Here is a 25818-nt window from a genome sequence, read left to right as displayed (position 1 = left end):
ACTAAATTCAGGGTAAGAGCTTCACATTCTTTTTTTTTTTTGGATGTTGAATATATGTGGGGGGCAGATCCCACTGTGTTAGCAGCCACCTGGTTTACTGGCCTGTGAAGCTAATACAGAGCGCACCATTACCTCTTTTATTTGCCCTTAATGTTGGCACTGGGCTTGCTGGGTTCAGTTTGTGCCATCTACAAATGTGTTACTAGGAAGCTTATACAGGTCGAGTCTCCCATATCCAAAATGCTTGGGGACCAGGGGTATTTTGGATATCGGAATATTCTGTATTTTGGAATATTTGTATACCATATTGAAATGTCCCAAATCTAAATACAGAATGCATTTATGATTCATATACACCTTATACACACAGCCTGAAAGTAATTTTATACAATCTTTCCAATAATTTTGTGGTTCAAAGAAAGTTTGCGTACATACATGAAATTAATTTATGTTTCATATACACATTATACACACAGCCTATAGGTCATTTTATACTTTAATTTTAATAATTTTGTGCCTTAAACAAAGTTTGTGTACAGTGAACCATCAAAAAGCAAAGGTTTCACTATGTCAGTAATGCTGAAAATATTCCGTCTTTTGGAATATTCCGTATTTGGAATATTTGGATATGGGAGACTCAACCTGTATAGATAAAACAGAGCAACAACACATGGACTTCCCGTGAAATCATTAAATTCTGGACTATTATGGGCTACTTTATCACACTAAATAATTCCCCTCACATATTTTAAAAATAATTCCACCTTTATGAAGAACATATTTAAAGTATCTCCCACCACACTTACATCCCCTTATCTGAATGATAAGGTCCACCTTATTTGCATTGCTTAAGTCTATCATGGCGTATTATTTGTTAGTTTGCCATAAGCAGACCCTAATGGTGCATACACACGGTCAGATTTTTCCTTCAGATATGAACGATAACGATTTAAAAATCGTTCAGTCGTTCATATCTGAAGGAAAATCGTTCATATCTGACATGCCTGAACGATGGACGATCAACGATGCGCGTTCCCGTCAGATAACGATTTCTGACATATGATGTGTTTGCAGTCAGACTTGGACGATTCCATTCATTTTAATGCAGTCAAAAATCGTTCAATCGTTCAAATCGTTCAAAACTTTGGTAAAATCGTGCAAATCGTTCAAATCGTTTAATCGTTCAATCGTTCATCTGACAAATCTGACAAGTCTGACAAATCTGACCGTGTGTATGCTCCATTATGTAGGCCCCACTTCCTCATCACATAGCTACAGTCCACCAAAGTGATGTGATAGCTTTTGATGCAGCAATCCCAACCTCAGTGTTGTTGAGGAGTTTAATTGGGACAATGTGAGGATTCTCCTTGGAGCTTGCTCATCCTGTACCTCATATATGACTTTACTCATCTCTATTAGGTCAAATGATCTGATTTATTGTTTGTATAGCTGTGTTCTCACATTAACCAGTTAACTGACAACTTTTTTTTTTCAAAACCACACAGAAATAGTTTTTTTTCAAAATGTAATTAAGTTTCAAAACTGTTTTTAATAAAATATTTATATATTTTATTCAAAAAAAATATAACTAGGGAGTGTTTTTCACACCCTCCTGCAACCTCTGTGTCCATAGGCCCCAAATGAAATTTCACTTCCCACCCCCAATGCAAAATAGCCCCCAGTGTAAAAAAATCACCAGCAACATAAAGCATCTCCCTAGTGGTAATAAGTCCATTGGCAGAGCCCCCCAACCTTACCCTATGGTGGCATAGAGGAGGAGGGACCCACTTGCCAGCACAAGGTAAGATGCGGGGCTTGGGGTAGCCCGCTGAAAACAAACCCCCTTGAGCATTAATACACCCCTGCGTGGAGCTTCAGTGCTTTTCTTTGTAACTCACCCAGGCTGCACGAAGGGGGGGTTTTCGAGTACCTAGAAACCCCCCCTGGCTGCCAATTTATCGCAGCCAGGGCCATTTCTAGGGACGGGCTGCCGTTGCAATCGCACGGGGTACTCCGCTCTGCTCCTAGCTGTCAGCCTGTCACTTACAGCAGGCACTCTGGTGCAGCAGTCTCAGCACTGCACGGCTCACCTCTCCCACCGCTGACTGATCCGGCCTGTCCCCGCCAATTGATGACGTGGATGACTGGCCACTCGACGTGCTGAGGAGCAACTTCTTTAAGCCATGCCCGGATGCCGAGGCGGGTGCCATTTCTGAGAAGGACTGGGATGGATAGATGCCACCTCCAGCCAGGCACAGGGGTTTGCAGGCAGGCGGCAGCAGCAGCACTCAGCAGGAGACAGTTTCTCTCACAGTGAGAATGAGAGAGAAAGGAGAGGGGGATGAAACGGCAGCAACATAAAAATCCCATCTGAAAACAGTATATGGTATGTTCTGTGGGAAGCAATGTGGTATGTTCTGTGGGGAGCAATGTGGTATGTTCTGTGGGGAGCAATGTGGTATGTTCTGTCAAGAACAATGGTATGTTTTGTGGGGAAGCAATGTGGTATGTTCTGTGGGGGAACAAGGTGGTTTCTTCTGTGGGGAGCAATATTGTATATTCCGTGTGGTATATTCTGTGGGAAGCAATGTGGTATAGTCTGTGTGGTATATTCTGTGGGGAGCAATGTGGTATCTTCTGTGGGGAGCAATGTGTTTTTTTTTTCTCCTGTGGGAAGGGGGGGGGGGACTGATGGTGTGCCTTAGGGAAAACAGCAGTTGATTTTGCTGTCCCTAATCCAGGGCCATCTCTTCCATTGGGCTTGTTGGGCAGTTGCCTAAGGGCCTGCAGCTTGTAGGGGCCCGCCAGCCCACCCCCCTGCAGCCGCGGCCAGTTGGTAAATTTGGGATATTTTTATAAGCCGGCCGCCGGTGCACTGTATTCTGATCTAACCTTCCCCACCCCATCCCCCTCCCGGTTACGAGTACTCAACTCAGTCCCAGTTTCACTTTATCCACCGGCTTCAGACCAGTCAGACAGTCTCTCTGCATATGTGGGAGGTCTGATGGGCATGCATGAAGGTTTCATTTTATTGACTATTTACATTTGTTTCCTGTGAATGGGTGGGTAGGGGCCCCAGTGCATTGCTTTGCCCAGGGCCCACACTGCTGCCTATAGTTATGTTAATGTCATTTAGTCATAAAGTAGTCTTTTCGTTTGAGGCAACGCACCTTATTGTGAGGCCACACCCCTTACAGTGAGGCTACATCCCCTTTCCGGTGGCACCCAATTATTTGGAGACCCCCCTTTCAAAATCCTGCATTTGCCACTGCACCCTTGCTGCTATTATACTACACTGCATCAAGTTGAGCTACTACCTAATATACTATTTTCAATCCAGCGACCACTTAAGGGGAATCCTATATTTCCTACCAAAAAACACTGCTTAAGGAATTCCTTCAGTCTGGGACACTAGAACTATCGGTAATATTGGAACTGCATGTTCCTTAATTCATATTAATTTATAATATTGTGCATTCTAATAAAAAAGCGTTTATTAGTCTTGCAGCTGAGCTAATTTAATATTGGAGGCTCTTTGTGGAATCTAAGGGGCATATGCAATTAGGTGTGACATTTTTGTGGGTATCGAAATAATTTTTACATTAAAATGGGTATACATACTCCCGAATTCCACACTAATTGAACAAAATTAATCACGGTAATTTTTCCCGGAAAAACCAGTAGGAAATATTTTTTCAAATGGGGAAACAGCCTGTACCCTAAAAATTGGGTAACAGTATTTATTACTGTCCCAAAGAAAAATATTTAGCGCTTTTAAAATGCAGCAAATGACTTTTTTTCATTTGAGTACAAATTAATTTTAAAAAATTGTAATTTGATTTGGGGGTAATTGGAGGCCACTTTAAAGGTAAAAAAATGAAAGATAGAAAAGCATTATTTGCTTGAATAAGTACTTTAATTAAATTTGAGGTGCATAAAAAAAAGTTGATTTTGGGGTATTTAATTTAAAGCCATTTGTTTTTTTTCACCACAATAATATGTAATAATAATTGGCCCAATTAAACTAATTGAAAACTTCCAAATGCCAAATTAGTCATTAGAGGCGATGTCCCAGGGGTTGTGAACAGGGGGATGATTCATCGATGTACGCTAATAGCATCGCTGCTGCATCTCTGGACACAGCTGTGATAATAAAATATGCTAATGCAGCAGGAGACTACTGTGGACAAAAGACACCTCCTGCCAGCATCGCAGAAATGAGTGCTGCTTCCAAAGACGCAGCATGGGATCACCAACGCGACCTAAGCTTACTTAAACTGACCACCTGGGGCCAGGAAATCTGCATAGAAAGAAAAAGATCCTGGTCTCGGCACGCTTACAAAACAGACACAAAACATCCCCAGTTTGTAAACCACCTGACCCCATGACAGCTCCTTCGCACCGCCAAATGGCTGCAGCCTGTCAATTAAGCTGCAGCTTAGGGGGCACTGTAAGCGATCTCACAGGACCCATTCTGCACATGCACTCTCCCCCGCTATCGGATATGTACGTAAACCATTGGGTTTGCAAACTTTGCACGTATCTCTGAATCAAACCCCAAGTCCAGATGTTTCTACCTTAAAAAAAGGATTTTCCCTGACTTTGCACCTGCCCGGTCATGATCAGCCAGTCCCCACATATCTCAATCAGAAACCACTGCTTGTTAAGGGCCTATCTCTGGGTCCAGAGGGGGTCGACACCGCACACCCTGCACCCATACTTTTTATACTTACCTCTACGACATACCACGATGGCTGGGGTAGTGCTACACAAAACGCCTGGAAAATGGCAGACGCGGCCATTTTACTGGCATTTTGCGCATGCGCAGTAGGGAAGTCGCTGGGAAAATAGCTGGCGTGCAATTTTCCTGGCAACCAGAACATGCACAGTAGACTACTGCTGCTATCAGTTACAGGGAATGTACACGGGCCACCCCTCCTCTCTTAATACGCCCCTGCTGCTTGTGGTTTTGGCAACATCAGCACTCACGTTATCACGAAGGATTACATTTGGAGCCGTTACGTGCTCCTGATGATTACAGTACCACAATTATTATTACTCAAACAATAATGTCACACAAATATATAGCATAGACCAGAGGTTTCCAAATGCAGTCCTCAAGGCTTCCCAGCAGTTCATGTTTTAAGCTGCATACACACACAACGATTTTTTTAATGAACGATTTTAGTAAACAATTTTTTCCCTTGAAAAAATTAACTAAAATCGTTTACTAAAGTTGTTCATTTACTAAATGTCATGAACGATTTTTATGAACTACAAACGATTTTTGCATATTCCCTTAATGAAAATCGTTGAGTTGACAAGTCTGACTGAACTACAAACTACAAACGACAAACTACAAACGTGAACGCGCATGAACGATAATCGTTCATCGTTTGACTCAGAAAGTGAACGATTTTTGCAAACGATTATCGTTAAACGATATCGTTTAACGATAATCATTAAAAAAATCGTTGTGTGTGTATGCAGCTTTAGAGATATCCATGGTTGAGCACAGGTGACATAATTAGTACCTCTGTCAATTTGATTTAACCACCTGTGCACAACCGTGGATATCTACAAAACCTGAACTGTTGGGGAGCCTTGAGGACTGTGTTTGGGAATCTCTGGCACAGACTACTACAGTAGTATAGGTATTTTAATCTGATTACCAATTTACTCCAATTTTCACTACAATCAGTATATGGACAGCAGAACACTTAGGACCTGATTCAGACCTGCTCGCTAGCAAGCGGTCACTCGTTGCTGGCGATGTTTGCAAATGTGCGCATGTGTATAGTTCACAGTGCGTGTGCGGAAACTAGTATGAGCGATTGGGATGCGCTTGCTCGCCCTGCAAAGACAGCCCAGTGGAATGAGTGACAGGAGAAGCAATTTGTGAGTGGTAACAGGGGCAGGACAGTAGTAACGGGTGAGTGTAGTTGCAGACGCAGGCGTGCCTGAGTGTTTCAACGCCGTTTCAGAGGCGTGCATTATTAACAGGCAGTGTCATAGTACACGTCACCTGGTGGTATTATACACTGAGGTGCTCGCAGTGCTTGCGGTAGGGTACAGTCAACCGCAAGCGCTGCGGTCAGATCCGATGGAATCCGATGTACCGATGGTTGTATATACTTCCTGGAGATGACGTACGCTAGTGGGTGGCTAAAGACAGGCTAGTGGGCATTTGAAAACACAAAGTGATCGCTCACCAATACATAGTGGGCGTGCTTATACCTTTGCAGTGCGTGCGCCTCACTTGACGTCACTTAGCTGAATTTCCATACGCTGGGAGCGAGCAGCCGCATCTAGCGAGCAGGTCTGAATAAGGCTCTTAGTTTTTCTAACTGATAACATTCAGCACTCTAATATACACATCCGACCAAATCCTTAACAAACAGTCTGTTCAGAATCATTATTGTAGAAACAAAACAATGATATAAAACATAATGTGCCTGATTCTGAATCACATGCAAAGCGGTTGCAAGATTTACTACCATATGATACTGCATTACTGCAGCACCTGCTCGGCTTCAAGTGTATAACCATTAAGCAACTACTGTTTATCCATCCGTGACTGTCATCATTAGTATCAGCACATTCCCCTACGCCATGCTGAGTGCAAGAGATATGTATGAAGCAGGCGCCCCTTAGTCATACACACGCTTCAGATAAGCACAGACTTCTGACTAAATGACCACGACACTCCCTCTAATTGGTTCTTTTCCATGTGTCCACTCAGTAATGCCAATTCATAGAATGAGAGATCTGGCCGTGCACGGAACTTCCATCAAGGTGCTTATGCATGGTGCGGTGCATTTGCAGTTTGCAAATAGTCACTAGATGCATCTGCTAATGGCTAATTCAGTGGTTCCCAAACTGTGTGCCCTGGCACCCTGGGGTGCTTCGGGCAGTGTCATACTGGGGCATGAAGGGCCCACCAAGGAAATGCAGCTGCAGGGGCCTGCTGAGGGGCATGGCTAGCCACTGAGTGGGTATGGTCACCCACTTGAGTGTAGCCATCACACAAAGAATACAGTATAATATTATGCAGTCTTAGATATGCAGATACAGCACTGTATAAGATGCACTGGCATCTGCGTACCAGTGACCTACTGCACCACACAATATACAAAACTGAAGACAAACACACAACCCAAACACTAGTTTAGCTTATGCTTATGCTTGCTTATGCTGGGAACACACCTTCTGGACGATCCGCCGACTTATCTAATGATTGGCAAGTGCATATACACTTGCCAAACATCAGCCCAATGTGTCGTACCTAACATCACATATCGTCTGCACACATCTGCCGATGCACTGCTGATACTGTATATCTGGATGATCAGGTGACCAAGCCACCCCGGCGAAACGTGCGTCCTGCCTGCAGACTGCATTAGCATCAGCAATCCCACACACGGCACCACAGCCTTGGTCCTCTGACTATCTTGGCGAGGCAACTTTACTGTCACTTCCATGTACTCTCTCATCTGAGTTCCCAGCGTGCGACTCCCCCTGCAATGCCTTAAGGTAACAGGGGAGAGACGCTGCTTCTCCTCAGACAGCAGAAGTGCCTTTCTGTTGTTTCCTCTGTGTGTTAAGCTATTTGCACTCTCTCATCCCATGTTAGAATTGGACATGGGAAAGCAGAAGTGATTTAACGTTTTATTAACCACAGACCTTACTTTCTTCGGCAGCATTCCCATAAGATCTTTTCCATGTGACACTCATTTATCCTATAAGATCTAATTGCTGTTATTTCATTGTATTGTACCTATTAGACAGAACTTGATCTTGTTACATGGTGTAATCAATCTTCACCTTACTGCTGCCTGAGATCCTGAGCAATTCAGCTGCATTGTATTAAACCAGTTTTTGCCTTAGAAGTGATAGTTACAGCAGACCTATAGATTAGAACTGTTGGTGCCTGCATATTGACTCTATATTTTCGATTATTCTTATAATTATACTCATCTGTGTGTTTTCTCTCTGACCCACTGTGATTTTCAAACAAGTGTAATTAGGAAGAGGGGTTAATTCAGTCTTAGCTATTCACCCATTTTTTTTTTACCTTGCCTATAATTAACAGCAGAATTACTTTTATAGACCTAACAGGAGAATATATATGTTGTTAAATACTCCTTTATGCAAGATAATGGTGAAGTGAAACATTGTTTTATGTATATATAAACTGAGTGTTTTCCTCATCATTCTTACTGGCAGCGGATTCACACTGATTGATGTATTTGGTACATATAGGGTTTAAATACTCTTGTTCCCTGCTGCTATTCAATCAATGACATGTGATACAAGGTTACTCACTCTCCTATATCATCATATATACTAATATTTGTTTTCTTACTGTATGCTGATTGCAACATTCATGTTATTTACTTTTGTTCGCTATATGTAGTTGTTTTACTTGTGAGTTATCTTATTGAAGAGAATTTATCCTAGTGTATATAAACTGAGTGCTTTCCTTAGTCTTGATTGCAACATCTGTGCTTTTTATCCATGTTTATACATCATTCTTACTGGCAGCAGATTTACACTGATTGATGTACTTGGCACATATAGGGTCTAAATACTCTTGTTCCATGTTGCCATTCAATCAATGACTTGTGATACAAGATAAATCACTGTCATATATTATATTATATATATATATACCAACAATTGTTTTCTTATTGTATGCTGATTGCAACATTTATGTTGTTTACATTTGTTCACTACATGTATTTGTTTTACATGTGAGTTACCTAACTGAATTTATCCTAGTGTATATAAACTGAGTGCTTTCCTAAGTCTTGATTGTAACATCTGTGCTCTTTATCCATGTTTATACATCATTCTTACTGGCAGCGGATTAACACTGATTGATGTACTTGGTACATATAGGGTCTAAATAATCTTGTTCCCTGCTGCCATTTAATCAATGACTTGTGATACAAGGTAAATCACTCTCATATATCATATTATATATACCAACAATTGTTTTCTTATTGTATGCTGATTGCAACATTTATGTTGTTTACGTTTGTTCACTATATGTATTTGTTTTTCATGTGAGTTACCTAACTGAAGAGAATTTATCTTACCAAGTTCACTATTAAAAGTAAAGTTTTAATTTGATATAATTCTGTTCATTAATTTTCATTACATTTCCTTTCTAAGGGTGCCCCAACAAAGGCTTATTTGTCTTTTATCTAGTTTTTGCTCTTTGCATAACTATTTATTATATAACTGCCAGTGTGTACCCAGCTTTAGTCAAACTGGTGAAAATACATCACCACCATGACACTAGTAAGAGGCTATGGGGTGTGAGTTTTGTGTATGTGGAGTTTGTACATTTTATATAAATAATATAATAAATATAAATAAAAAACTCTAGTATTAGACAGTTAAAACATGCAACTGGTAAACAGCAGATTACAGTTAAAAATCTGTAACTAAACATTTTATTGCCCTAGATGAGAGACCACACCAGAGCCCCCACACACACAAATTTGGAATGGCAATAGTACAAGTTGGCAGTGGTACAAGTTGCACTGAGCTCTTTTAGTATATAGTGCAATACTGGAGGTTCCATATTACTTGTTATATATATACACGCAAACATAAAAATGCATCCAAAAGACCAGCACTTCAAATAATAACCATAAAACTTGCAGAAATATATTAAATTCTTAATATGGCAATTTTCAAACAGTACTGTACATAGCAAAAAATTGTTAATTAACCACATAACTGGCTAATATTTTTCCAAAAATGTCCCCAAACTTGTCGAATATTTTTTTATTTTATTTTTTTTCAATAAATTTTTTTTGAGACAATATGTATCACAACATCCAACATAAAATCACATTGATCATTTTGTAAAGTACAACTTTCACATTTATAAACAAGTCTTCAATTTTATCCTTTACATTTATATTTCTATTTTGATAAACCATTTCAAAATTATTGAGCCGGAGAGAGAGCAAACCAAATCTTTCTAAATGATATTAATAGGAGGATCATCTACCGCCAGTCTTATGAGATACCATGTGGTATTCCTCAAACTGTGGTGTATTTGTTTCCTTATAGTAACTGGAAGTGTGTCTATGTATATTTCCCATAGTGAAAAGAAACGTTCCACCTTTTTTTCTTTTTGTGTCAAAGTCTCTACCCAATCCATTTTAAAAATAAAATATAATTTTGTCATGAATAGGGACCATTGGGGGGGTGAGCTATCCAACCAACCCTGCAGTATGGTTTTCCTACCTGCCGCGCTCATAATCAACAATAATTTCTTACTATCTAAGGTCATACGCTGTTCTGGATCGAATACCCCCAATATCGCCCACTCAGGAGTAAATGGAACATAATTTATAAAATAAATTCTGTATATCTTCTTATCTGATGTCAAAAAATTTTAACTATTGGGCACGCCCATAGACAATGAAAATTATCCGCTTCCTCCTGTTGGCATCGTGGACATAAATGATTATTAGATTAACCCATTTTGAACCGTCTAATGGGGGAAAGATAGACATTATGATAAACATTTACAAAGAGTTCAGTATACATACTGGCTGGCAAAGTTCTTCTAGAGAACTCCAGTGCCTTTTCTAGCCTTGGAAATAGTCAAATTTGGGAAATAAGTTAGCCATTTAGCCACACCTCCGGAAATTGTAGCATGATCAATTATATCTCTTAAAAAATTATAATGGATTGAGATAGCTCTACGGTGTGGTACCTGATAAGACAGAAAGGTGTCCAACGTATTGTCCCAATCCTTATTGGAAAAATATTGTAGAACGTGTGTAAGATAGGAACGCACTTGCAGAAATGCCAATGGATAACGGTTTATCATTGGGAAATTATTTGAGACTTCCGTGTATGTAAGCATACGTTTTCCCTCAACTGAAACCAGCGATTTCAAATTGATTATACCCGCCAGACGCCATAGTGTGAAAGGGTGAGCAGCCATGCCGTCAAGGAAATTAGGATTACGGATTAGTGGAAGGTGAAGAGTGTAGTAAGCATTTAATCCAGCCTTATGTCGTAAAATGTGCCACAGCTTTCGAGTTGTCCATAGTAACGGATTTGATTTATATATTTCAGATATCTCTTGTTCATGTTGATGAAGAAAACTTACTAGATCACTTTCTAATAGGAAGCTTTGTTCCACTTGTACATTTGTATATATGGAGGACTGATGCAACCAATCACGTAAATGTCGCAAAAGTGCCGCCTGATTATATACAGTTATATCTGGAAAATGTATTCCCCCATTACTTCTAGGTTGGCATAGTTTCCGTAAGGCTATTCTAGCTCTGCCACCCTTCCAAATAATTTGACGTATCAACTGGTTAATTTTAAGTGTGTCAACTTTTGTTAAGAGAACAGAGAGAAACTGCAAAGGATACATTAAACGGGGGATAGCCACCATCTTTAATAAATTAGCTTGTCCCAAAAATGATAAAGGAAGACGTTCCCACCCCCTAATATCCGCATTCAATCTATTTATCGCTCTTGTGATATTCAGTCTATAGAGATCATAGATATTGTGTGGTAATAATATTCCTAGATATGGTATATATTGTTTAGACCATTTTAGTGGATATTGAGAGGCCCACCTAGGAGGTCTAGCAGAATTTTTAAAAGACATAGCTATTGACATAGTCATATTTATGTATAGACCAGATATTTGACCAAAATGTTCTAATTTATGTAATAGAAAGGGCAAAGATTGTTCAGGATTACCTATATAAAGAAGAATATAATCCACGAACGCAGAAATTTTTAATTATTGTCTGCCCACAGAGATACCCTTAAGTTCTTGCCAAGTCTGAAGAGTTCTAAGAAGAGGATCTAATGGCAAATTAAATAACAATGGTGAAAGAGGACAGCCCTCACGGGTGCCCCTTTCCAGGTAAAAACGGGGACCTACTATGCCATTGACTAGCAATGATGTTGACAGATTAAAATAAAAATACCATATCAGTTCAACAAAATTTGTTGCAAAGGCTCTTCTCTCCAGCACCTCAAACAAGTATGGCCACAAGACCATATCAAAGGCTCTCTGAATATCCAAACTTAATAACATATTCTCAACTCCCGACGTTCCCGCCGACGCCACTACTGCTGCAATTGCCGTCCTTATAGCCTTTACTGCATGTCGCCCGTGCACGAACCCTGTTTGATGTTCTGTCACTATGTGAGGTAAGATTGTTTGGAGTCTTAACGCCATGATCTTAGCCAAAGGCTTAAAGTCAACATTCAGGAGACTAAAAGGCCTATAAGATGACATCAAATTTGGGTCTTTGTCCGGCTTTGGCAGCAGAATTGTATGCGCCTCATTAAAGGTATCATATGGTGTGTTATTATCATGTATTGTTTTGTATAATTCTAACAATGTTGGGGATATGTGTGTTTGTAATATTCGATAGTATTCGCCAGAAAAGCCATCCGGCCCAGGGGATTTGCCAGCAGGGAGCAACGTTATGGCTTTATTAATTTCTTCCATAGTTATGCTACCCGCTAACGCCTCCCTCTGCTCCACTGTTAACTTTGGTAAAACGTCATCAGTAAGCAGGGTGGACTGAAGTATCAATAGATGCGGAACGAAACATCTCTTCAAAATAAGATTGAAATTGATTAACAATTTCTTTGGAATCAGTAATTATGTCTCCTGTAGTAGGATGTGTCAGTGTAGTAATTGTATGGCGTTGTCTGTGGCGTTGTCTGTAGGGTTTAGATAAATTTGCTAACAGTTTGCCTGCCTTGTTCCCCCAACGGTAATATTTGTTTTTAGTGTATTCTATTGAATGTTTTGCCTGTGTTAGCAGATAGGTTTCCAATATCTGCCTAGCTTGTTTGTACTGATTTTTTCAGGTGAAGGATCATTAGTATATTGTTGAAAGGTGTCCTTTACCACATCCTTCAAGGCCCTGTATTCCACCCTAGCCTCTCGACGCTTGCGTGCCACATAGCTTATAATATGACCCCTCGTTACAGCCTTTGAGGCCCGCCAAAAAAGAATAGGGTCGTCCCAAGAGGACAAATTATCATCCACGTAGTTTGTCCAGTGGTGAATAAGGTATGTTTTAAACTCATCAGATTGAGCCAGATAATGTGAAAATCACCAAACATAATCCACCCGTTTCATGTGCGGATGAGAAAGAGCCAGTGTAACAGGAGCATGATCTGAAACAAGTATATCATGTATATCTACGCCCTGTATCTCAGACATCAAGCCATCAGAGATCAAAATTTTATCAATTCTTGACAATGATCCATGAACTATGGATAGATAAGTATGTGTTTTATCAGTGGGGTTCAATAGTCGCCACGGGTCGGACATATTAAGATTATGTCTAAATGTAGTGATTAGTCGATTACTCGACGTCTGAGATCTCTGTGTCACTGGTGATTTGTCAAGTGAGGGGTCTTCCACCATATTGAAGTCCCCCCCCATTATGAACGGATGAGTAAGCCTACTTTGAAGCACATGGCCGAAGTCTTGGATGTACATATGGGTATTAACATTTGGGGCATAAACATTCACTAGAGTATATATGCAGCCTGATATATTTCAACATCTAGTATTAGGTATCTTCCTTCTGGGTCAGCCGTTTGGGACAATATAGAAATTGGTAAATCCTTTCGAAAAAGTATGGCCACTCCTCTTGACTTATTTTTATAAGAAGTTGAATAACAAGAGCCCAACCAATTAACTTTTAAGGTTTGTTCTGCAGATGTAAGCCAGTGAGTTTTTTGTAAGAAAATGACATCTGGATTAAATCGTTTAAGGTGGGTGAGGACCCTTTTTCGCTTAACGGGGGTATTTAATCCACCTACATTCCAAGAAATAAACTGCATGGGTTTAGGGGGAAGCGTGGCTTCTTGTTCACTTGAAACTGACGGCATGGCTACTCACCCAACAAATGTAGGAAGAATCTGACACAATTCCCCTCTCATCTAGACTGGCCCTCTCTCTCTCTCCAGACTTCAAATCATCACATTCAAAATACATAAATAAAACAAAAAAGATTTTAGAAAATTTGGTTAGGTTTATCTCTTATTCTTCACCTCAATTGTTGAAGACATAACTTGTTTGATACATAACATCTCAATTCACCATTTTCAACTTTTCCCACTAAACATAAACTGAAAGTCCCCATCAATAGAGGTGCGCACACATATATAACAAAAAACATACTTAATATAGTTTAATTTAAATGGGGCCGCTAAACCCCAGGATTATAGGACATAACACTCCCCATCCAGGTGTAGTGACCCCTACTTATAGAGCTAGCATTAATCAGTAATAAGATTCTCAGCGAGGGGATCTGGAAGGTGACCTCGGATCCATAAAATGTACCTTTGCCTTTTCTGGGTCGGTGAAAAAGAATATGGTGCCACCCTCCACCACTCTCAACTTGGCCGGATAAAGCAGAGCAAATCTCACCTTTTTATTAAAAAGAAAAGTACAAATCTCTGAAAATTCCTTTCGCTTTTGGGTGACAGTAGTAGAAAAATCTTGAAATATTAAAATTTTGTTGTCATTTATTAGCAGTTCCTTCTTTTTACGATAGGCGGCCAGAATTTTTTCTTTTGTTGTAAAATCTAAATATCTCGGCAAAACTGGTTGTGATCTCCTTCTTGCTCCCTCCTGTTCAACTCCTAATCATTGGGCTCTTTCAATATACGGAACGTCTATATCAGCATCTAATTCCAGAGCGTTTGGGAGATCAGTTGTTAGAAAAGACATTAAATCTGCTCCAGATACTGACTCTGGGATACCTATAAAACGCAGGTTGTTGCGTCTGGAGCGGTTCTCAAGGTCATCAATTTTATCTTGCATTTGTTTGATCAATCTATCATGAGAATCTACTCCAGACTGACAAACCTGCATATGGTCCTTTGCATCACTCACTCTTGTCTCCAACGCTACAATGCGCGATGCATGAGAGTAAATTCTAGCTAAACCAGATTCTAAGCGCTTTTGAAGATCCTCAAACCTCTTGTCCATAAGAGGCATCATAAAATCTGATATTTCCCTTGCCGTCAAAGAGGTGGTCTTATCAGGACGGATTTCTGAGGGCCCAGATTCAGAGAGAGATGGCGAGGGTGGCCCTGATTTGTGGGAAGAGCCTTTTGCCTTACCTATCTTATTTGGTGCTTTAGGTTGTTTGGGAGGCATGATTTTATCAACAAATCTGTCCATACCCTTCGGACTGCAAAAAAAATTAACAACTAATATTGGTCACCTAAGCGAAATAATGGTAAATGGTTACCTGGAAAGGGTTTGCATTATCATTGATTAATGTAACATTTCAATAGCTCCTAAGAGTAGCACCCCGCAATTAATACTGAAGTCTACATTAGAACAGCTAAGAAGTATCCAAATATTCTGTTATGAAATAATATAATAATTTACAGTGGTTACTGCTAATATGACCACCGATCGAAAACGACCAGTAGATGGCGAACTCAGTGGTGTGAATATGTCGTGATTCAGTTATTGCATGATCCTGAACAACAACTAATTTTCTGTATATCTACAAATGCAACAATTATAGAGAACAACCAGTAGGTGGCAATCTCAATGTGGTAGATGTGCTGTGGTTCAGTCGCCACGTGATCCCGAACAACAAATTAGTAATTACTGTCTGTACATTCACAAATACAACAAGCTTAGGAAGTGGCCAGTAAATGGCAATCTCAATGCAATAGATATGCTGTGGTTCAGTCACTACGTGATCCTGAACATCAAATTGCTTACTGTATATTCACCGATATCACAAATACAGAAAATTACCATTAAATGGCAGTCACAGTACAATAGGTATGCTGTGGTTCAGTTACTACGTGATCCTGAATGACAAATTACTTTCTGTACATTCGCAAATACAGTAATTAAAGGAAACGGCCAGCAGGTGGCAATTTTGACATTACTAAAACATTTTGGTATAATCGTGGTAAGGAGCAAAATGCACCAAAATCTAATGCATCATAAACATCCAGAAATATAACACCTGCAAAGATCACCATATCAAATTTCACAGTAATATTAACTTGTATATGGATTGGTTAGTAAAACGGCAAGAGGGGGAAGGGGATATAGTAGATTAGGCAGGGTGGGACAAAGATTGGGGGGATCGGAAAGAACACAAGGTGTAGGCCAGGAAAATAGAAAAGTTAAACATACAGGGAGTCGTTTAGCAGCAGGGAGAGATAAACCTCTCAGTCCCCCACACTTTAGCCTCAATAACTCTGTGACTGATTCTTCAGTGTGTCAGCCAGTATATAGGAGACTGTCAGATGTGAAGCAGAGCCAGACAACACCAGGGAGTTATCAGCAGCTACCACCAATTTTTGGTATAGCCGGAGCAAGCGCTCTGTAATATATGGATTTAAAGATCTCCCCACATGGACCTGTGGGACTGGAAATGCAGGCAGGAACGCTCCACAAGGGAAAACACTCCAGGCACCTCCACAGCACAGTCAGGCCCGCAGAACTCAGCGCAGAGTGCGGTGTAAAGCCGTCCGGAGAAAAGGGTGACTGGATACAAGTGCGTCACAGGCACAGACGCAGAGGACCTCCACACCGCAATCGGGGATACGAAGACGTGACACCGGCCACGGAGCAAGGCAGCTGAGAGAGGAGGAGGCTGAGCGCAGGTACCTTGCAAGGGAAAGTCCTCCCACAGCAGCTGAAGATACAGGAACCCCGGGCGTCCGATGTAACCGTTGCACTGGGATTACACTCAGGCGGCAGTCTGGATGGCAACCAGGAAGAGGCCCTCAGCTCCCACAGTCCCCCAGAAGGGAAGCAGCCGAAAGGACACCGCTAGTGAAGTTGAAGGTAAGTGAAGCAGCTGTATCGGCCGGGACCCCTTAGGGCGACATCAGGCTACAGCCAGGTGACAGTGGACTGGTTCGGGGTAAAGAGAGCGTGGATGGATTAACCACGCCAGCTCCCGCGCCCAGATAGAGGCGTTCAGGTAGGCCACCACCATTGATGGCCGGACTCCGGTGCTATATAGGTCTCCCCCACAAAAGGAAGGCGCCAAATTGTTCCTCCACGCTTCCTCCAAGTAATGAAGTGTAGAAAAGTTAATATAGACCCTTTAGGAGGTGGATGGAGGAGGATTACAAATAACTCTGTAGGGAGACTGGTAAAAGTGCGGCCATGCTGGATGCCCCGCCCACCGGAAGTCGTCGATTATTTTTATTATCAAACTCTTTAAACCTGATTCAATATATTATATATTTTTTTTTAAATGCTAAATCAAGTTTAAAGAGCTATTATTTACAAAATGCGATAATGAAAAAAAATCTACAATTTTGGGGACATTTAAAAAAAAAAGTTTACAATTTTCAAAAAAATTATTTACTGTATTAGTGGTGGGAGTAATGGGGGGAACAGAGCAAGGGGGGACAGGATAGAGGGGTGTCAGGAGCTGTCTGATTACTTTGGCCAGCAATGATGGGGGGACACTGACTGGGGCAGAGTGGTGCCGCAGCTGCCGGGAGATGCTGGGAGCAGGCTGAGCTGGGCAGGGGACTGGCAGTGCCGTGGGGCTACTGGGGGCAGGGGTAGCCATGGTTCCAGTGCGGCACTAGACGGGAAATTCTGTGTTCCGCAGGGCTACCCGATCACTGTGATGGGTCACTGGGAGCAGAGGTAGCCGCTGCAGCAGTGCAGGGCTGGGCGGGGAACTCTCTGTGCTGTGGGGCTACCCAATCACTGTGGCCACAGTGGTCAGGACAATGGGGATAGAGCCGCGGCTACCTGGAGCTACACTGCAGTGCAGGGCTGGGCGGGGGACTGGGGGTGCCGCGGAAAACATTATATGGAAAACATATGTATATATATATATATATTACCACATCTGCAGCTGATCCCACTACTACTGCACACCCTTATTACCCACATTCAGTATTACTATACTCCCAACCACAGCTTCAATACACACCATGATAACAATATACTTTTATAATATTAATACAACCCCCAAATTAATTAAAATTAACATAAACAGTCAATAGTGGCCAGCGCCGATCATGAAAGCAGTCTATTGACTCGCTGGGCAACCTAGGGGGAAGCTGTCAGCCAGAACATGCTGTACGGTGTCACATTCCGTGCCCCCCCCCCTGGCTAAATCCCGTCCTCTCGAGGGGCGGAGTCTTTAAGTAGTGGGGCCCACTGGGGGATTACCTGGCACCCCGGCCCCCCAGTCCAAGCCTGGCCCCGTTGCACTTTCCCCGGGTTGGGGGTCCAGGACCAGATCAGATTATTTATGATCCATGTGATAGGGAAAACCAGAGCTGGTGACTGATAATCATCATAAAATATGTGCACAAACAGAATCACAACTCTGTCCACCACCACATAACTAAATCTAAGGCTGCATAACTGAACCTAAGGATTGCGTATAACACAATTTAGAAACTTTAGGCCTGCAGGTGCCATTAAAGAAATGCTGATACTCTAGGGTGCTGTGACCAAGAAAGTTTGGAAAACCACTGGGCTAACTAATTCCATAGATATTACAAGGAAAGGTTTTTAAATGTATCACAATGTGACATTTAGGGGCATATTCAGTTGTTTGCAGTAAAATTTTAGTTTATTGTGCTGTAATTTCACTTACAGCCCAAACCAATTGTATAAATTGGTCACGTGGTGATTTTCTATGATGTTAGCCATGTTAATTGTGGCAAACAATAGGGTAATCAATCTGTAACCCAAAAAGGTGCAAACTAAACATTGGATAACAGTATAAAAGTCTTAGTGGCCAAATTAATTGGGGCTCTTCAAAGGTGTCAAATGGCTGTTTTTCTTTTTTTTTAATGAACATGGAAAAAAGCTAGAATACAAGTGTTCTACAGCAAATTAAATGCTCTAGATTAATGTGGAGTGCATAAAAATGCCTGTAAGTTGAGTTATTGTGTAATTTAAGCCATTTTTTACATTTGTTAGAACACCCCAATATACCTGCCCCCACATCTTTTAACCAATTATTCTGCATTTTGCACCGCCAAAATTATGTGTCATTATTGGCTATTTTTTAAGCAAATGAAAAACTTCAAAGTACCTAATTATTCATTAGTAGGGATGTCCCAGGGGTTCTTAACCAAGTCCCGACATGTAATAGGGATTTTCCCAAACTTTACACCTGCTTAGGGGCTGCGAGAAAAAAAGTTGTGTTAAATCCTATGGAAAATTAACGCACTTAATTAGATTGCAAAAAATTCCCTGCCAGCCCTATTAAGTTGTATTTAGCCACGTTAGCCTCTAAAAATGGGTTAACATAGCTAACTTATTATGCCCCTATAAACTTATTGCTAACAGTGTTATTTTCTCATGTCATTTAACTTACCATTGTCTTGTTTGGATAATGAATAAAGTACCATTGTAGTTATTAGTATCTTCTGAATACTACTCATCTTGCAGCCAGCTCTTATGAGATGAAGCAACAAGTAAATATTTTCGAAAAAATGTTCTAGACGCATATAATTGTGTGAAAACATCTTCTTCCCCTCACTTCTTCCTTCCTTATTCTCTATTTTTATAATCTAGTCTGAAAAAAATGGCTATGGAAATGCAATATAGTTATCCTGACTTTGCTTTGGTACATACCGATAGTATAACAAAACTTAAACAAAACTTACAATTGGGGGGCAGGTAACAAATCGCCACACATCGCAGGTGATTTACAGCTCTAAACTGCAGAACTGACTATACTGTACTATGGTATGGATGGTGAAATTCAAACCAACAGCAATGTGTGTCAGTATTCAAATTGCAAACTGGTGGTTGTAGGTAATCAAACATAGAGAGGCTTGTTCTGAGGTGGTGCAAAGCAAAAAAAAACCAAGTCATTTTGCATCTTGGTAAAACCATGTTGCACTGCAGGTGGGGCAGACGTAAAATGCGCAGAGAGATTTAGATTTGAGAGGAGCATGTCCAAACAAAAAATTGAATCGCTGTGTAAAAATTTGTGGGCTACATGCAAGAGCAGACAGTATTTAAACTGCATGCAAAAAAAATATGTATTCACACCCCTTGCATTGCAACATGGTTTGATGCAGATACAAAGGTACTTGATTTTTATTGCTTTGCTCCCAGCTCAGAATCAGTCCCCCAATGTAGAAACAAACTTACCAGATGGTCCTAATCTTCACCATGTGCAAGGGCATACAGAAGTAAATTCACGAAAAATAAAGAACAAGTTACATTCAAAAAATGCCACCATTACAAGGGGCGCTGAGAGGCACTGTGTTGTGTGTTCAGGCACTGTTATCAAAAATTAAAGTTATAAAACTTGTTTGCTAAAAAATATAATGTCAGTAGGGTGCCACTATTTACTAGGGGCACTTTGAGGAACTGTGTTGTGTGTTCAGATACTGTTATCAAAAAATGAAAATGATCAAACTTGTGTGCTAAAAAATATAATGTCATTAGTGTGCCACCTTTACTAGGGTCGCTGTGAGGCACTGTATTGTGTGTTGGGCACTGTTATCAAAAACTACAATTCTAAAACTTAAGTACTAAAAAATATAATGTCAGTAGGGTGCCACTATTACTAATGGTGCTGTGAGGCACTGGGTTGTGTGTTCAGGCACTGTTATCGTAAATTAAAGTTATAAAACTTGTGTGCTAAAAATTATAACATCATTAGGGTGCCATCCTTATACTAGAAGAGCTGTGAGTTGATGTGGATCAGCTAATAGAAGAGCAAAAGCAGAAACCCAGTACTAGAGCTGTGGCAGCTTCCACCAGTCATCTACTAAAGTGGTCTAGGGGAAATAAAGTTTAAGAAAGAGGTTCCCAAACACGGTCCTCAAAGCTCCCCAACAGTTCAGGTTTTATAGAAACCCATGGTTGAGCACAGGTGGCTTAATTAGTACCATAGTAAATTTGATTTAACCACCTGTGCTCAACCATGGATATCTCTAAAACCGGAACTGTTGGGGAGCCTTGAGGACGGTGTTTGGGAACCTCTGGATTAAGATCTCACCTGCTGCCAGTTGACATTTAGCTGCCAGGGCTAGATGCCTGTTACGATCCACAGTCAGGATTTCTGACAGCTTAGCAGTTTCTAGTCCTGGCTGTTGCTAGGCAGTAGGGAAGCTGTCAGTATTGTAGAGGCATTCATCTGCAGCCAGTCTGTAATCCAGCTCTCAGTTGTGTGCAATTCAGCTACAATTGTAATCAAGGAGGATGGCTTGCACTCGTCCTCTTCCTTTTACATTGCAGTCACACCCAGCATTCCCTGCCAGTGATAGCTTATACCTCAGTGATGCTGCCTGGTCCGTTCTATGTATATCGTTTTTCTGGTCTCCTGTTCTGCATATGCCCAGCTGTGTCTGTTTCCAGTCTACTACATTCTTGTGGAACTTTAATTATGCTATGATGACTAAGGTGTACCAAGAGCAAAGTCCAGCAAAGCCTTGAGGGCTGGAATAACCTGATGAGGTATGGCTTGGGCTGAGCAGTAGCCTTGAGGGCTGGTGGAACTTGGCTAGATGTGGCCTTGGCTGAGTAGTAGCCTTAAGGGCTGGTAGCACTTGGCAAGTTGCGGCCTTTGGGCCATGTAGCAGCCTTAAGGTCTGGTAGAGCTTGGCAAGGTGCGGCCTTTGGGTCATGTAGCAGCCTTGAGGGCTGGTAGTGCTAGGAAGGTGCAGCCTTAGGGCCATGTAGCAGGCTTGAGGGCTGCTAGCGCTTGGCAAGGTGCAACCATAGGGCCGTGTATCAGCCTTGAGAGCTGGTAGCGCTTGGCAAGGTGCAGCCATTGGGCCATGTAACAGCCTTGAGAGCTGGTAGAGCTTGGCAAGGTGCGACTTGTGCCACTGAGATGACACAAGTGGCAGGAGACACTGGTGTGCGACTTGTGTCGCCGAAATGACACAAGCAGCGGTACGCTGGATTGTGTATGCAGGAGACACTGGAGTACAGCTTGTGCCGCCGAGATGAGACAAGCTGCAGTACGCTGGATTGCATATGCAGGAGACGCTGTTTATGACCTGTGCCGCTGAGATGACACAAGCGGCAGGAGACTCCCAAGACAGGCAGAGGTACTAGATACTCGACTAACAGGAAGCTTACCCCAGAACTGGAAACACATGAAACGCTATCACTGGCATCTGAGCAGCCTCTGCACAAGCAAGAAAAAGCCACAAGTGCTAATCCGGACAGACAGCCAGTAGGAGGAGTTCAGCCATCGATCGTCCGGCATTCGCAACGCAGTGGCTTGTACCAAATTATTATTTCTACCAACTGCAAGTACCACCAAACCTAAACAGTGAATTTCATCTCTGCTGTTGTGTTTCTGCAAATACAAGTATCTGCCTTGCATACCTATGCTGACACAGTGAATATCATCTCATATATATATATTGTGGCAGTATCACCAGAGGTGGCACTGGTGAGCAGCAGATTCTGTGTGGGGCAGGACAGATCCGCCCACACAGACTAGAAAAGCTTTGTTGGAAGATGTATAATGCCTGCCGTATGACCAGAGCCCAGGTGAGGCTGTTGGTGGACACAGCCAGACAGTCCAGGTGAGGCTGCAGTGTGAGTGAAGCAGACCAGGTGGTCAGGATCATACCTGCAAGGAGGCAGGCAGATCCATATACCTCTGACACTGTCCTTGTGAGAGGCGGCAGCCAACAAGCTGAGAAAGCTATACCAGGCCAGGAGGCCAGTGTCCAGTCCTGCATGTGGCAGGAAGGACCACAAATCTCAGAGACTGTGAGAGACTTTCATGCAGATTAGCTGCTTCTATAGAGAGGGCTCAAGAAGTGAGCCAGTGCCCTAAGAGAGGGCTAGGTTGTTTATTATTTTATTTCTGTTTCCTGATGTGCAAGCTGAAGTAAAAGCACAATTTTTCATTTGTTTTACTGGAATGCAATGTGTGGACTCTAATTATGCATCTAATCACTGCACCACTAACACCAATCTACCAAGCTAATAACCCCAAGTTGTCACAATATATATATATATATATATATATATATATATAAACAACGGAGAGAGGTGGCACTCAACAGACTTGTTGATAAAAAATATCCTTTATTCCAACGGCGTTTCGGGGTAACCCCCCGTCTTCAGGGACAGACAAAACAGAATGACAAACATAGCAAACATTTATACAACACTCATTACATGAAGACAACATGATTACTCTCACCTGTGGAACGCCGCTGTCTGAGGCCCTGCTGCTCTCCGTTGCCGAGCAACTGAGATGCTAGATACAAAAAATATGTTAAAAGTTAGCTGCAGAGCTAAGTGACATTGACTGTGAAGCTCAATATAAACAGTACTATTATATCCACTATATGGAAACGTGAAACTTCAATAAATAATACGACCATGTTGAACAAACAACAAATGATCGTAAACATTGACCAATAATTCAAATCATATCATGCTGAAATACATATAGGATTAAAGGATCAATAATTGAAAATTTAAACAAACATGTTAGAGATCTTACAGAAAACACTGTAAACCCAGAGTTTCATTAAGACCTTTAGGTGCTAAAGTGCCCAACTCATAAATCCAGCGGCTTTCTCTAAGTAAAAGAATCTTAGCTCTATTTCCCCCACGTTTGCTGTTAGGGACATGATCTATAATAATTACTCTCATGCTGGCTACATTATGCTTGAATTGAGCACAGTGCCTTGCTACAGGCTGCTCACTAGTGCCCAATTCAATCGCCTGACGTATGGCACTTCGATGCTGTGCCATGCGCTCTCTGAATTGACACTGTGTTTTGCCTACATATGCCAATCCACATGGACACGTAAGTAAATACACCACATATGAGGTAGTGCATGTGACTACATGTCTGATTTTAATTCTTCTACCAGTGTGTGGATGACAAAACGTGGACCCGATAGATAATGACCGACATGTCACACATCCTAAACAGCGATAACAGCCCGGTTTTTTACTCAAAAAGTGTGTTGTACAACTTTTATCAAGACCCGTGATGTCTAATTTTACAACTTGGTCCCTAATGCTCTTTCCTCTGGTGTAACTAGGGAGAAGTTTTAAATTAGATAAAGAAGGTAAATCTGGGTCGGTTTGTACAATGGGCCACCATTGCTTGACCTTACTTGTGACCTTATTACTAACCGAACTGTATCTATTCACCCAAGGCATTAAATTGTTAGGTTGACTTCTTTGGAGTTTAGTTTTACCCACCAAGGTCTCTTCACGTGACATGTTCATGACCTTGTTTTTTAAGAATATTAATTCTTTTCTATCATAACCTCGTGCTATAAATTTATCTAACATAGCATCTAATGCTGGTTCTAGCATACTAGCGTCTGAGGTTATGCGCTTCACTCTTAAAACTTGAGAGTATGGAAGTCTGTTGCGCTGTGCCAATGGATGAAAACTCTCATGTCTCAGTAAAGTATTCCTATCAGTGCTTTTGGTATATAATGCTGTATTGAACCCCAACTGATGCTTAGAAATCTTGACATCTAAGAAATGGATGGAATCTTCACTAATAGTGTAAGTTAACTTGACTACACTCTGGGATGCGTTATGCTCATCCAGCAGTGCCATCAAAGATGTCTTGGTGTCTATCCAAAAAATTAACAGATCATCTATATAACGAAGATACAATGTTATCTCAGCAGGTAAAATCCCTTGATTGTGCAACAATTTTTGTTCAATTCAATACATGAAGGCATTGGCATAGGATGGTGCCACGGGCGACCCCATGGCACATCTTGATGTTTGAATATAATACTTGCCGTCATGAAAAAAATAGTTTCTTGTTAGAACTAATTCTAATAATCGAATGAACAACTCAATAGGGGGACCTGCATATTGCAAATTATCTGTAATTAGGATTCTCACAGCCTCCACACCTGCATCATGTGGGATGCAGGTGTATAGGCTGCTTACATCCGCACTGCACAAGATGAGATCAGTGGGAGGTGTTCCCATCTGCTGTAAAACCTGCAACAAAGCTGTAGTATCCTTTAAATATGATGGAATTTGCTGTACACAGCTATTCAAAAAAGAATCAAGATATACCGCTATTGGATAGAATAATGATCCCCTAGCCGATATTATCGGCCGTCCCGGAGGGTTCTCCAGGGATTTGTGGATTTTGGGGATCACATAAAACAATGGAACAATTGGAAAATTCACTGTTAATGCTTGCAATAAGTCCTCAGATATAATATCTTCATTTTTTGCTTGTTGCAAAATTCTGTCCAAATCGACCTTAAATTCGACCGTAGGATCAGTGGGAAATAAATTATAAGTGGCTGAATCACTAAGTTGTCGCTGACATTCCCGACGATAAATATCCAAGTCCTGTACTACCACCGCTCCACCTTTATCTGCTCTCCTTATCACTATGTCGGAACGTTTAGATAGTGATTTTAATGCTATCAATTCATCTTTAGATAAATTGGAATGATGTAATTGTTGTTCCGATAGATGTTCATGTACATTATCGACCAGTCTTGAAAATGTTCTTATGGAGGCATTCTGTGTGGTGCGATCAAACTTGGAACGGGGAATTATTCTTTTCAATTGACAAGGTACATCTGAATTTTTGGGACTTTGCACAATAGGTGGATTCTTGTCAAAATGCTCCTTAATTCGCAATGATCGATTAAGTTTGTAAGTATCCACTTTCCACTGAAATGGATCAAAACGGGAAGTAGGTATGAATGACAGTCCTTTTGATAATACTCTCCTCTCTGCTGTTGATAGAGGTTTGGATGATAAATTAAACACCAGATCTTCTAACGGGGGGGGGGGGTTTGCGTTGCCTTTGGTTCTGCCCC

General features: G+C 41.3%; 1 protein-coding gene across 1 annotated transcript in view; it reads right to left on the bottom strand.

Annotated features, from left to right (window-relative positions):
- The window catches only part of LOC148540317 (uncharacterized), a 31426-nt gene extending 30565 nt beyond the window's left edge, over positions 1-861 (bottom strand). The window contains exon 1 of the mRNA XM_088447601.1: positions 807-861. Coding sequence (XP_088303727.1) covers positions 807-861 — 55 coding nt within the window. The remainder of the gene's footprint in view (positions 1-806) is intronic.
- Positions 862-25818: the final 24957 nt, after the last annotated feature.

This window comes from Taudactylus pleione, unplaced genomic scaffold (genome assembly GCF_031769625.1).
Source record: "Taudactylus pleione unplaced genomic scaffold, aTauple2 ptg000019l, whole genome shotgun sequence".
Classification (NCBI taxonomy): Eukaryota; Metazoa; Chordata; class Amphibia; order Anura; family Myobatrachidae; genus Taudactylus; species Taudactylus pleione.
Note: the sequence above shows the minus strand (reverse complement) of the source record. Positions and strands in the feature narration are given on the sequence as shown.